This window comes from Podarcis muralis, chromosome 15, assembly GCF_964188315.1.
Source record: "Podarcis muralis chromosome 15, rPodMur119.hap1.1, whole genome shotgun sequence".
Taxonomy (NCBI): domain Eukaryota; kingdom Metazoa; phylum Chordata; class Lepidosauria; order Squamata; family Lacertidae; genus Podarcis; species Podarcis muralis.
The window spans coordinates 36996754-37009992 of NC_135669.1; the positions used below are offsets into that span (position 1 = coordinate 36996754).

A 13239-nucleotide genomic window follows, 5' to 3' on the forward strand; every position below is an offset into this window, starting at 1 on the left:
GAGACACAGAATTTTAGGGCCTTCCCCAATTTTTAATAAAGGACAACAACAACAACAACGCTTCGCTTTGGCTGCAGATCTGGCACCCAAAATTTCGCATTGAGTGAAATCTGAAGAGTTCAGCATTCTAGAGGAATTTGAATGGCAACCGAAGCCCTCTTCAGTGAGAGTGTTGAAAGCGTTTCAGATGAAACTGTGAAATGGGGGGGCGGGGGGGGGCGGTTTGGCTGCAAAACAGGCGCAGCTGGAGGAGAGGAATGAATCCCAAGAGCATCTGATAGCTGAGGTGTCACGCGGTGTCATCTCTCGCTCACATTGCCTGCGCTTGGGCCTGAATCGGCCAATTGACAAACCCGGGCGTGCGGAGATTAATTGGGCAAGGCTTTCCCTGGCGCCGCTGCCCCAGCCTCCCTTATCAGGGGCAGACACTGCGATGGAAGGCAGAAGAGCGTTGCAATAGCCAGAGCCGGGCTCCCTTCATGCCTGCCTCTTTAGAGAAAAGAATCAGGAGCTCTTTATCTAAATGCAAATGTGATCGGAGCTCTCTGATGAGGGCATCATTATACAGTCATCTCTTCCACAAGCTGCGCAATTAGCAGATTTCTTTCTTTCTTTTTTAAAATAAGAAAAACTCTGAATCTACTGAGCTTTGCTTAGGAAGTTCTTTGGCGCTGTGTGGATGCTATTTAAGTCAGAGCGAGGAAACTTGTGTCACTAGAACATGGCATGCAGGCAGATTATCCCCACCAAACCCAAGTGATTACTTTTTTATTATTTAGTGGACTCACTATTGTTAGGAGACCTTGGTAGCCTGACTTCTGTCGCCTAGGCTCTGGCAACCTCTAGGCTAGGTTACCGCAATGTGTTATATGTGGGGCTGCCGTTGAAGACAGTTTGGAACCTACACGTGGTGCAGAATTCAGAAACCCGGTTGCTCACCGGCGCAAGACAGCCTGAGCACCTAACACAAATTCTGGCCCATCCACACTGGCTTACAATTAGTTTCTGGGCCCAATTCAAAATGCTGGTTTTGACCTATAGAAGAGAAGAAGAGTTTGGATTTGATATCCTGCTTTATCACTACCCGAAGGAGTCTCAAAGCAGCTAACATTCTCCTGTCCCTTCCTTCCCCACAACAAACACTCTGTGAGGTGAGTGGGGCTGAGAGACCAGAGAAGTGTGACTAGCCCAAGGTCACCCAGCAGCAGAGACGCGAACCCAGTTCCCCAGATTACGAGTCTACTGCTCTTAACCACTACACCACACTAGCTCTCTATAAAGCTCACGACCTGAATACCTGAAGGACTGCCTGTCCCCATATAAACCAACCTGGACCCTGTGTTCTTCATCTGAAGGGGACCCACCTGAATGTTTCTATTTCCAGGGACAGTCCCAGATTTATAGAAGCCGTCCCGGTTTCTGATTTAATCCCAGAACGTCCTGCTTTTCCTCAGGACATCCTTATTTTCATCAGAGAAATGTTGGAGGGTATGCCCTCCACACACAACCTTATATCGGGGTGCTTTGCTCCATTAGAAAGAAAGGAAGGAGCAGAAATGTCCTTAATTTTTAGAATACGCCGTTCTTAATCACAAAATCATGTGAATTAATCATTGGCGAGTCTGTGTTGATCATTACCCTGCTTGGTTTATATTAACAGGAGCCATGGAGTTCTCTATTAACTGCACAACCTGCCGCTAGACCCAAGTGGGCCTTTCAAAAATGGTTTTTTATTGCATTTATGCCTCCACGTATTTCTCCAAGGATCTCAAGGAGGCATCGTGCTTTGCACCCAGGGCCGGATTTAGGTTTGATGAAGCCCTTAGCTACTGAAGGTAATGGGGTTTTTTATATGTCCAGCTGTCCTTTGTCAACAACAAATTGTCGCTGTTTTTTGTGTTGAATATATGCTATATGGTAATTTATGGACCCATAAGAATGGCACCAGCAAAAGACACGGACGTGACAGCGGAGAGGGACTGAGGGCCATAGCTCAAGCTGAGACCCATGTTCAATCCTTGGCATCTAAGTGGATCTCAAAAGAAGGACTGGAAGAGGCTGTCACTCAGTCAGGGCTGATGAAGGTGGTCCAGAAGTAGCAATGGGATGCATTTAGAATCATAGAATGGTAGAGTTGGAAGGGAACCAGAGAGTCATGTAGTACAATGCAGGAATCTCGACACACAGTCCCCCATCCAATTTGAAACCACGCCGGATGCTGCTGAGCTTTGCAAATGCGCTAGCAGTTTTATCGCATTTTATCGCATTTCTATAGCGCTTAATATTTCAAAAATTCTCAAAGCGGTGTACAGTCTGAAAAACAGCCACAAACCAATTTAACATTCGAACAAAAACACACAGCCCAAAACGAGTCAAGACAGCACTATAAAAACCACATCAAAGTATTATGAAAACATTTGTTTCATAAAAGCCAATGAAACTGAAATTCATGAAACAGGACCCAGTCTTATGGCTTAGGGAAAGCCTGGGCATAAAAAATGTAAGCTTTTACTAAATGTCAGAAGCAATTTAAGGTTGTTGCTTCACGTATCACAGAGGGGAAGGCACTCCCTTAGTACAGGAGCAACAGCAGAAAATGCCTGTTTTGGGGCCACCAGTCTAAGGAAAAAGGGCTCTCCTCCAGTGCACTGCGAGATTTTGTTCCTGGTCCCCAAATTTAAGTGTTGCCAAACACTTAACTTGTAGAGCAGAACTTTCCAAACTGTGCCCACGACACATTAGCATGTCTGTGTCCCACAAACGCTCCCCACATTCCTCCCATGGCTGGAAAGGGGCATTGCAGGCAGATATCCAACAGACAAGGCTTTACTGGAAAAACTGCACCTGTTGGATTACCGTTTATCACACAGCCTTGGTATGGCAGCAAGAGAGCGCGGGATTTTCCTGCAGAAACTGCTGTCAAGAGAAGACCCGCGTCTTGCTCGCCAGAGGGCGCCCTTTCACTGCCTGAAGCGCGCCTGCGTCAACCCCCCCCCCCCCGTCGCTGATTATGTACCACAGAGATACAAAAAGGTTAGAGCCACGCGCGGACTGAAATTCGTGTTGCAGTGAGTTTTTTTCCATCCAAGATTTAGGTGTGATTGTGGTGAAGCTTTTCGTTGCATGGAGTAAGCGTGATCATTCGCTGATGCGAACTCACTGAGCTACTGTTAGAATCACAGATAATAGAATCTAAGAATTGTAGTTACTTCTTTTGCAACCAACAACAAAAAACATAGCAAGAAGCAGACGATTTTGTTTTGCTTAACCCCTTCTATGTGTACTTATTTCTCTTTTGTTTCTTTCTTAAATGAATGCTCAATAAATAACCAATACAAAAAGCAAGGTTTTATTTTGCAGAATGATATTCATAGCAATATTTTTTCCATACAAAACAAGGCCCGTTGGAAAGAATATTGTTGTTTTTGCTGTTAATAATAATAATAATAATAATATAATTAATAATAATACTATATTAAATATTATTAATACTGATGGTGATTATGACTCCATACAAAATAAAACCTGAGTTAGAAAGAATTAATTCTGGATAATAATAATAATAATAATAATAATAATAATTTATCCACAACCAGGCTCGACTTTAGCTGAGATGCTTTAGCTGAGATACCTGCATGGCAGAGGGTTGGACTAGATGACCCTCGTGGTCTCTTTCCAACTCTACAACTCTATAATTCTGTAATGGCTGAACAATGCCCTGGGACCTAAACCCAAGCAGCTACTGTGAAATTCTGAATATCTTTAGTGATCTCTCCATACGAAGCTTTCCTGCATACATTTAGAGCTCACGATTTCCCTCCAATAATCCCTTCCCTCCCGCTTCCATATAGAGCCACAATCCTTAGCACCTTGGCAAACCTTAGTTCCCGGATTCTTTGCGGGTTTTGTGCTTGGAATGTGTGTTGAATGAGATTTACATATCTGCTGCGGATCTGCTAGGAGAAGACAGTCTAATCCCACTTCCCTAGAACAGGCATCCCCAAACTCAGCCCTCCAGATGTTTTGGGACTACAATTCCCATTATCCCTGACCACTGGTCCTGTTAGCTAGTGGTGATGGGAGTTGTAGTCCCAAAACATCTGGAGGGCCGAGTTTGGGGGTGCCTGCCCTAGAATTAATCCACACTGAACTCCCTGAGATTTACTCCTGAGTAAACGTGTGCTGAGTAGGGCGGCTTCTAAAGAGAACCCGGAAGCTTCGTATCCAGCAAATAGGATTTGTCCCTTCACTACTTTTTATCTCTATGTTGCTCGGAGAACCGACGGCAGAGGTGTCCTGGAAAAAGGGACCGCGCATGCGCCAGGAGGAGGTCAGCTTCTTGGTAAGGGAGCTTTTGCAACAGGGAATGTGCATATATGCGTGTGGCGTGAGCTGGGGTGCTTCGTGCACAGGGGGCCGTTGGAGACTGTATACTGGGGAAGGCCTGTAAAACTGATCGGGAGGTGAAGGGGAGGGTGGAATGCAGTGCAAAGGTTGCAAACCCCAGAATGCAAGAGGGGCGTCCCAGGATGATACCCAGCTCTACCTCTCTTTTAAATCAGAACCAGTGAAGGCGGTGAAGGTCCTGTGTGAGTGTCTGGAGGAGGTTGGAGGATGGATGGCGGCTAACAGATTGAGGTTGAATCCTGACAAGACAGAAGTACTGTTTTTGGGGGACAGGAGACGGGCAGGTGTGGAGGATTCCCTGGTCCTGAATGGGGTAACTGTGCCCCTGAAGGACCAGGTGCGCAGCCTGGGAGTCATTTTGGACTCACAGCTGTCCATGGAGGCACAGGTCAAATCTGTGTCCAGGGCAGCTGTTTACCAGCTCCATCTGGTACTCAGGCTGAGACCCTATCTGCCTGTGGACTGCCTCGCCAGAGTGGTGCATGCTCTGGTTATCTCCCGCTTGGATTACTGCAATGCACTCTACGTGGGGCTACCTTTGAAGGTGACCCGGAAACTGCAACTAATCCAGAACGCGGCAGCTAGACTGGTGGCTGGGAGTGGCCGCCGAGACCATATAACACCGGTCTTAAAAGACCTACACTGGCTCCCAGTACATTTCCAAGCACAATTCAAAGTGTTGGTGCTGACCTTTAAAGCCCTAAACGGCCTTGGTCCAGTGTATCTGAAGGAGCGTCTCCACCCCCAATGGAGGTCCAGTTCTGAGGGCCTTCTGGCAGTTCCCTCACTGACACCAGATGTCAAAGAGAACAAGAACTACCAGACTTTTAGAAGACATCTGAAGGCAGCCCTGTTTAGGGAAGCTTTTAATGTTTGATGTATTACAGTATTTTAATATTTTTTGGGAAGCCGCCCACAGTGGCTGGGGAAGCCCAGCCAGATGGGCAGGGTATAAATAATAAATTATTATTATTAACATGGTGCAAAGCGGCTGAGGCAGCCCCCAAGTTAAGGCAATGCGGGCTGAGCGCATTTCTACCCCTCTTTTACTCCAAAGAGCTCAAGGCTGCGTAAAGAGTGCTCCCTGCTTACTTGCAGGCGCACAACAACCCTGTGAGGTAGGCGAGTCTGAGACGGTGGGAGCAATAGGTCGGCCCTATTGGCTTCATGTCCTGCCAAGCAGTTCGAAAGCACGTCATAGTGCAAGTAGATAAATAGGTACTGCTCCAGCGGGAAGGTAAACGGCGTTTCCGTGTGCTGCTCTGGTTCACCAGAAGTGGCTTAGTCATGCTGGCCACATGACCTGGAAGCTGTACGCCGGCTCCCTCGGCCAATAAAGCGAGATGAGCGCCGCAACCCCAGAGTCGTCCGCGACTGGACCTAATGGTCAGGGGTCCCTTTACCTTTTTATTAGCTTCATGGCCTTGCAGGGATCTGAACGGGTCTCCCCGGCTGATGCTCTTGAACCACTGATCAATGCTGGAGGCAGCAAATCCGACATGTGCGGGTGTCTCTGGTGGGTGGGTGCAACGCAGCTGCCTCGGTGGGGTGGGGGGAGGCTATGGGTATGGGTGGGAACACACCTTTGGACTTCAAGGTGTGAAAATAGCAAATTTAACCTCAGGCAGCACGGACCACAGGAGGCAGATTGCGCATGGAAGCGCATGGAATTGCACCAAGGTGCAGTAAACAGGCATTGTGGAATGTGAGCATGTGCAAGCCTGTGGCACAGTGCGCTCATGGCGTCCAACATTCCTCCCCCATGCTTTCCTGATTTATTGGCAGAGCGACTCGTAAACAAAACTGCTTTCACTAATGTATTAATTTTTAGGTGGCAATCGGAGCGGTAAATTTAAAGCTTTGATCGGTGCTTTTTAGGTGACAGTAAGCCCTTCCAAGTCCTGGCACATATGTGCGTTTGATTTCTGCAGGTGGGAGAGAGAGTGAGAGAGAGCAGAAGCTGATATGTCTCAGGACTTCAGCTATTTTTTTTGCTGGATATTCTTGCATTTCAGAATTATTGTTTTCCAGGATTCAAATGCATTTTAGAGTTGGAAGGTGTTTTGCAGGCTGTCTCGCCCAACAGGCATCTTCCTCCTCCATATCATCAGTGTTGTCCTGGTAGAACTCAGCAAGGGACAGGGTAGGGACTAAAGGAATTGGCTTTGCCTGTCATTTAGTTTGCTCCGCTTGTCATTGACTCTGGCGCCACCTACTGTTTGGCTCCTTCCCTTCCATCCTACCAGTCTCAATGGGCACCAGCCGCCAGGCAGCTGCAGTTATTTAAACTGTTCTTGTGTAGCCAGACATTTCAATGATCATTTTATACAGCTTTTAATAATTTTATAAGCATGCTTTTACAGTATATTGTTGTACTCTGCCCTGATAATTTATGGGAAGGCAGTACAGTGGTACCTCAGGTTACATACGCTTCAGGTTACAGACCCCGCTAACCCAGAAATAGTGCTTCAGGTTAAGAATTTTGCTTCAGGATGAGAACAGAAATCGGGCTCTGGCGGCATGGCAGCAGCAGGAGGCCCCATTAGCTAAAGTGGTGCTTCAGGTTAAGAACAGTTTCAGGTTCAGAACAGACTTCCGGAATGAATTAAGTACTTAACCCGAGGTACCACTGTAAACAAATAGTTTTATTAAATACATAAATATAAATAAAACAGCTTTTAATCAATCAGTTATACATAATGTAAAACATCTTATAAATTGATATATAGGTATACATAAATGAAGAGTCACCTTCACCTTTTGATTAGAGATGCATGATTAATACCTCTTATACCATAATAAATACCACAATTGTATTTTGAATTAAAGACAATATTTACTTACAGAACACCATACTTATATTCAGAGCATTATAAACCAAGAATTTATTTCCGATATCAAGCTTAAATTTTTACTGTACTCAATAAATTTTTCTCATTTTAGCACAAAATCCAAAAAATTCCCCAGTCAGTTTAGTCACTGCTGTGAAATCTCAAAAGCTTTCTATCCATTCATTCATAGGTGGTGTAGTAGTCAATCTCTACATTTTTGCAAAATGTTTCCTATCAGCAGCCAAAGACACCATTTCTTTTTGCTCTGATATTGCTGACCTTTCTGAAATGAACCATATCTGAAGCGCTCTTTATTAAGGAGCAAGGCCTCTGCAACTCAGTGGGACTTACCTCTGAGTAAATATTTTGCCTTTAAAACTGCAGCTCCTCTAAGATGAGATTCAGGAGCAGAGCTGGTTGCAGTGTCCTGGCAAAAAGGACAGGACAGCTCCTGCCACACAGTCAAAAGTCCTTGAATTTGTGGGTGATTCTCATGAATATGAAAATGTATGAATAATAATAATATTTATTTATACATACATATATACCCTGCTCATCTGGCTGAGTTTCCCCAGCCACTCCGGGCGGCTCCCAACAGAATATTAAAAACACAAAACACTAAAAATTTCCCTAAACAGGGCTGCCTTCAGACATCTTCTAAAAGTCAGATACTTGTTTATTTCCTTGACATCTGATGGTAGGGCGTTCCACAGGGCGGGCGCCACTACCGAGAAGGCCCTCTGCCTGGTTCCCTGTAACCTCACTTCTCGCAGGGAGGGAACCGCCAGAAGGCCCTCGGAGCTGAACCTCAGTGTCTTGGCTGAACGATGGGGGTGGAGATGCTCCTTCAGGTATACAGGACCAAGGCTAATGAATGACTAAATTGCAGGCTGAATGACAACTGTTTTAGCTGTTGCTTCAGGGATGCAAACCTTGACGTTGGGGTCGCTTGTGCAATCTGACTAATACTCCTGCACTTCTGTCGCTCTTTCTTTGAGGAGCTGAACGATCGCAGGCAATGGCTCCCCTCCCGGGAGCGGAGCTGGTGAAGAGCCCTCTGCAGCTGTACCGATACCTGCTGCGTTGCTGCAAGTTGCTGCCAGGGAAGAACGTCCAGGAGCACTATAAGCACATGATCCGGCAGGTAAGGAAGAAGACTTAGACCTGTTGTTGTTGTTTAGTCGTCTAGTCGTGTCCGACGCTTCGTGACCCCATGGACCAGGCACTTCTGTCTTCCACTGTCTCCCGCAGTTTGGTCAAACTCATGCTGGTAGCTTCAAGAACACTGTCCAACCATCTCGTCCTCTGTCGTCCCCTTCTCCTTGTGCCCTCCATCTTTCCCAGCATCAGGGTCTTTCCCAGGGAGTCTTCTCTTCTCATGAGGTGGCCAAAGTATTGAAGCCTCAGCTTCACGATCTGTCCTTCCAGTGAGCACTCAGGGCTGATTTCCTTCAGAATGGATATGTTCTATCTTCTTGCAGTCCATGGGACTCTCAAGAGTCTCCTCCAGCACCATAATTCAAAAGCATCAATTCTTCGGCGATCAGCCTTCTTTATGGTCCAGCTCTCACTTCCATACAGCACTACTGAGAAAACCATGGCTTTAACTATACGGACCTTTGTTGGCAAGGTGATGTCTCTGCTGTCTAGGACTTAGACCTAGGATCATAGAATTGTAGATTTGGAAGGGGCCACGAGGTTCATCTTAGTTCAATGCCCTGCAACGCAGGAATCGCTCAATGTGGGGCTCGAACCCTTGACCCTGAGGTTAAGCATCTCGCGCTGTACTGACTGAGCTATCCCAGCAAGTGTCCCTGGATGCTGAATGCTGGGAGCTTGCTTTGTACCAAGTCTAGCTCAGTATAACAGTATCTCTCCAGGATTTCAGGCCGGGAACATGCCCAACCTGATCGCCCTGTCACCTAAACTTAACTCAGGGCTGTTGTCCTACTCCAAGTAGACCCACTGAAAATCTTGGACAGGGCTAACTTGGTTCCCTTAGTTCCAGCGGGTCTCCTCCTAGTTGGATGCAACTCCAAGGCTCTAGTCCTCATGCTTCGAGATAAAGGACTGGATTAAATAAGAACCTAGGAAACTGTCTTGTTCAAAGTCAGCAGAAAAAGGGAGAAGCTTGTCTCAGACGGGTTGGAAAAGATGGATGTCCGATATGATGTTAGCCTGACACGTTTTGCCTTACATGAGCTTCCTTCAAGGGCTTATCTCACTGATTTCCTTATAAACTTTGGGTGGCCTTCGTGCAGCTTGTGGAGAAATTTGCAAGACTGGATGCTTCCTGTGTGCATATACTGAGTCAGACTGTTGATCCACGCAGTTCGGAATTCCTAACCTAGACCTTGGCTGAGAGCAGTTACAAGGCCATTGGAGAGAGCTGCCATTGGGGAAACAGAGGAGGCTGCTTTAAACAGAGTCAGATTCTTTGTCCCTCAGTATTGCGAACACCGGCTGGCAGCAGCTCTCCGATAAGGGTACTTCGGATAAGGAGCATTCCTGGCCCTACCGGGGATTGAGCCAGGGACCAAGATCACTAGGCCTGAACTGGGCGTTAAGAGATACTTAAAGGTAAAGGGACCCCTGACCATTAGGTCCAGTTGTGATCGACTCTGGGGTTGCAGCACTCATCTCGCTTTATTGGCCGAGGGAGCCGGCGTACAGCTTCCGGGTCATGTGGCCAGCATGACTAAGCCGCTTCTGGCGAACCAGAGCAGCGCACGGAAACGCCGTTTACCTTCCCACCAGAGTGGTACCTGTTTATCTACTTGCACTTTGATGTGCTTTCGAACTGCTAGGTTGGCAGGAGCAGGGACCGAGCAACGGGAGCTCACCCCGTCGCGGGGATCCGAACCGCCGACCTTCTGATCGGCAAGCCCTAGGCTCTGTGGTTTAACCCACAGCGCCACCCACATCCCCCTCAGAGATCCTTATTTTCTAGTAAATGCTCTCTGGACTGAGTGCTCCATTGTCCTTTAACTGAACGGGTCGCTCTCTCCCTGCAAATTGTTTTGCAGAGTTTTCACGTCCACGCTGATGAAGACAACCCAGAGCGGATCCGGCAGATCATCAAGAGGTCCATTGAAGATGCTGATTGGGTGATGGAAAAAGTGAGTATTCCTTGCAGTTTTCTGGTTCTGTGAGGAGGGATTGATTGCCAACCTGAGCTCTCTGAGAGGAACACAACTCTCGGCATCCTTAAAACTACAGCTCCCATAATCCTTTGGGGGTAAGCCACAGCTGCCTGAAGGTCGCTTCTTCCTGGATTCTAAGGAGGACCTGCAACCAAAGACTTACAATGGGGGTGAGTTTGTGGAAATGGCAAAATTGACAGCAATCATTAGAGGCCATTCAAATCAGAGAATAATTAAAGAGTGGGATGGAGTGAAGGAATACATGAAAAAATATGGTTCCGGAACTGGAATATTAATAGATAATGTGTAAAACATGCAGGGGTAAGCAAGGATCAATTGAATAAGAATCAATTGAATAATTATTAAACTACAACAGCACAACAAGATGGAAGAAGTTAAAAAAAATATTGAGATCTCACATGGGTGAAGGGGAGTGGGGGGTATAGGGGAATTTATAAAAATTTCTAATACAATATTTCTAATTGTGTTGCATTTATATATAGCAAAGGGAAGTCTATAGCAATTAGGTATATTTTAATCTAGTCAACTTTGTAATAGGCTTATGTTACAAAACGAATATGGATTTTGAATTTGATGTTTGTAATTCTTTTTCGGTATTGGAATAAAGTTTTAAAAAAAGAAAAGACTTACAATGGGGGGGTGTTCCTGTTCAGGATGCCAGCCAGCCAGCTTTGCCCTTTTCCAGCACGCTCCATTCTGGACTCCACTCTCTTCCCATTGAGGAGAGACAAAGCTGGCCAAAGTCACTCCTAGCTACAGAGGACAATTGGGCCCATGGGGACAAAGATGTATCCCGCAGCACCCCCAAGCTACGCACTTGCTCTTTCAAAGGGGTCTGCGACCCCATCCAGCATAGGTAACCTGCCTGCGTCCCAGAACTTTTGCTTATTTCCTGCTTGTTTCCCTCTTTCCCTTTTAGTATAAGAAACAAAAGTAGGCCGGAAAGAGTTAGATGGAGAGAAGACGTCTCGTTTCCTGAATCAATTCGGGTTCAGAGGACCAGAGTGGATCAGCAGCCCTCGTCTTTCTCCGGTTGCAAAATGTACGATGGCAAACTCTACCCCGGTCTCCCTGGGTTGAGCTCTTTGCTTTCAGTGATCATCCATTGGCAGGATGCTGTCGCGATTTACCAGATTTCAGTTTCAGACTTAAATGCTGAACTCCCTTGACAATGGAGTCAAGGCTTTTAGCTGAAACATAGGGAATGCTTGAATCTCGAAAAAGGAGTCGTTTGAGATCTCAGGATGGAAAGTTGTGTCTACAGGATTCTGCTTAGGGCTGAATGATGAACGTCACTGTGTTTTGCTGGAATTCAGATAAACGAGACACCCTTGGATTGGAGACTGCTGCTTGCTATGAAATCTTCATTAAAAACAAGTGCATGATAGCCACACTTCTGCTTACAGCCAATAAATCAGGTGCCGTTCACACGCTGAAGAGTCAAGGAGCTCTTTGCTGATTTAAATTAAAACACCCACAGGCTGTACAAAAAAACCCCAATGTATGTGCCATTTGTAATTCTGTTTTAAGAAAGTGTGCCAGATTACATTACATGAGATTGTGTTTTTTGGTAGCCAAAAGGCAAGGAATTCATATTTACTTTAAAATGATATGCCTTGCTTTTCATTTCATCTGCGCCTCAAAGTGTCCTACAAAGATCTAAAACGTCGAAGAATAAAACGTAGGAACCCCAAGAGTCATGTAGTCCAGAATCCCAGACCTCCGTTTACAAACAGACTCCATCACCTTCCTTAATCCTTTTTGGGCTGGGAGGTTTGTCTCCTAAGTTGTTTTTAAAAGTAAGGGTGTTTTTTGGTGATCTGCAAACCACAAGATTCCCCCAAGCATGTTCCCCAGTGTCCTTTGACTCCCATTTCCGTCAGCACTCACCCCACCAAGGGTGCTGTTAGAGGGAGTGATTTATTTCTTTTTTTACTCCAGTTGCCTACAAAATATTTAGGGTGGTTAAATAGGGTGGCTAAATCAGTAGCAGTCCACACGACCGTGTGCTGATATGGAACCACCCATCCTTAGAAGGAAAAAGGTATTCTTTCGATATTCGTAGATCAAATTACCGCTTGCAACCACATACTAAAGATTGTGTAGCCAATTCTGGCCACACACTCAAGTGTAGACCCATTGAAATGAATGGGCATGGCTACCTTGGGTCCATTAATTCCAGCAGATCTACTCTTGAGTGAAACTTCATTGGATACAAGCCTAATGGAGTTTTTTTCCAATCTCATGAGACTTCAGGAGTCTGGAGCATTGCAAATCCACCCCAGTAACAGGTGGATTTAAGGGAATGTGAGCGGTTCGCCCAATCCTAGGAGGCTTGACAGGGGATGCTGCAACAGTGACAATCAACAGAAGGCAAGGGGCCAGGGAGGGCCAAATCTTGCAGGATGCTGCCGAAATTTTAAAGCCCAGAGTCCGCCACTGTCTAGTGCCCTGTAGCATAAAACAATAGCCTTTTGTTCTAGTTGAAGATGCTTTCATCTGCCTGCAGAGGGCAGCACAGGAAGCCCTTGGCATCTTCCGTTTAGCATCTTTTGATTTCTGATGCCTTAAAAAAAAAAAAGTTTGCTTCTTTGACTGGAAGAGGTTACAGTGTAGCCTCCGCAACCAGAAGCCAAATTTAATCTCATGGATAATGAACACCACAGCAAAAGAACCGGCGGTCGACCATTTCCACATCGTTTGTGATTTACCGGGCGGCATCTATCTTGAATAGGAATGTCTACTTTTTCGTGTTAATGGTTGGTTGAATCACTGCTACAATAACACACGAATGTTTTGTTGGTTTATAGCAGATTAGGGACTCGGCAACCCCAGGG

The 13239-nt window shown here is 46.1% G+C and overlaps 1 protein-coding gene across 4 annotated transcripts; it reads left to right on the forward strand.

Annotated features, from left to right (window-relative positions):
- The first annotated feature begins 4242 nt into the window (after positions 1-4242).
- On the forward strand, positions 4243-11955 carry LYRM9 (LYR motif containing 9). 4 transcript variants are annotated; one of them, XM_028708635.2, is made up of 4 exons: positions 4243-4342; positions 8237-8382; positions 10265-10357; positions 11322-11955. In XM_028708635.2, the coding sequence occupies exons 2-4, from the start codon at positions 8257-8259 to the stop codon at positions 11337-11339; spliced, it is 237 nt and encodes a 78-aa protein (XP_028564468.1). In that variant the 5' UTR covers positions 4243-4342; positions 8237-8256; the 3' UTR covers positions 11340-11955. The 4 variants fall into 4 exon arrangements, with proteins under 4 accessions (XP_028564468.1, XP_077775576.1, XP_077775575.1 ...); XM_077919450.1 differs by having other exon boundaries at positions 4320-4342; positions 8240-8382; XM_077919449.1 differs by lacking the exon at positions 4243-4342 and adding an exon at positions 4418-4589 and having other exon boundaries at positions 8240-8382.
- Positions 11956-13239: the final 1284 nt, after the last annotated feature.

Coding starts and splice junctions, on each gene's coding strand:
- LYRM9 (XM_077919449.1), top strand. CDS start 4,481: ATGCAGTGCAAAGGTTGCAAACCCCAGAATGCAAGAGGGGCGTCCCAG. Junction 4,590..8,239: donor GAAGGCGGTGAAGGTCCTGT/GTGAGTGTCTGG, acceptor TTCTTTGAGGAG/CTGAACGATCGCAGGCAATG. Junction 8,383..10,264: donor ATAAGCACATGATCCGGCAG/GTAAGGAAGAAG, acceptor ATTGTTTTGCAG/AGTTTTCACGTCCACGCTGA.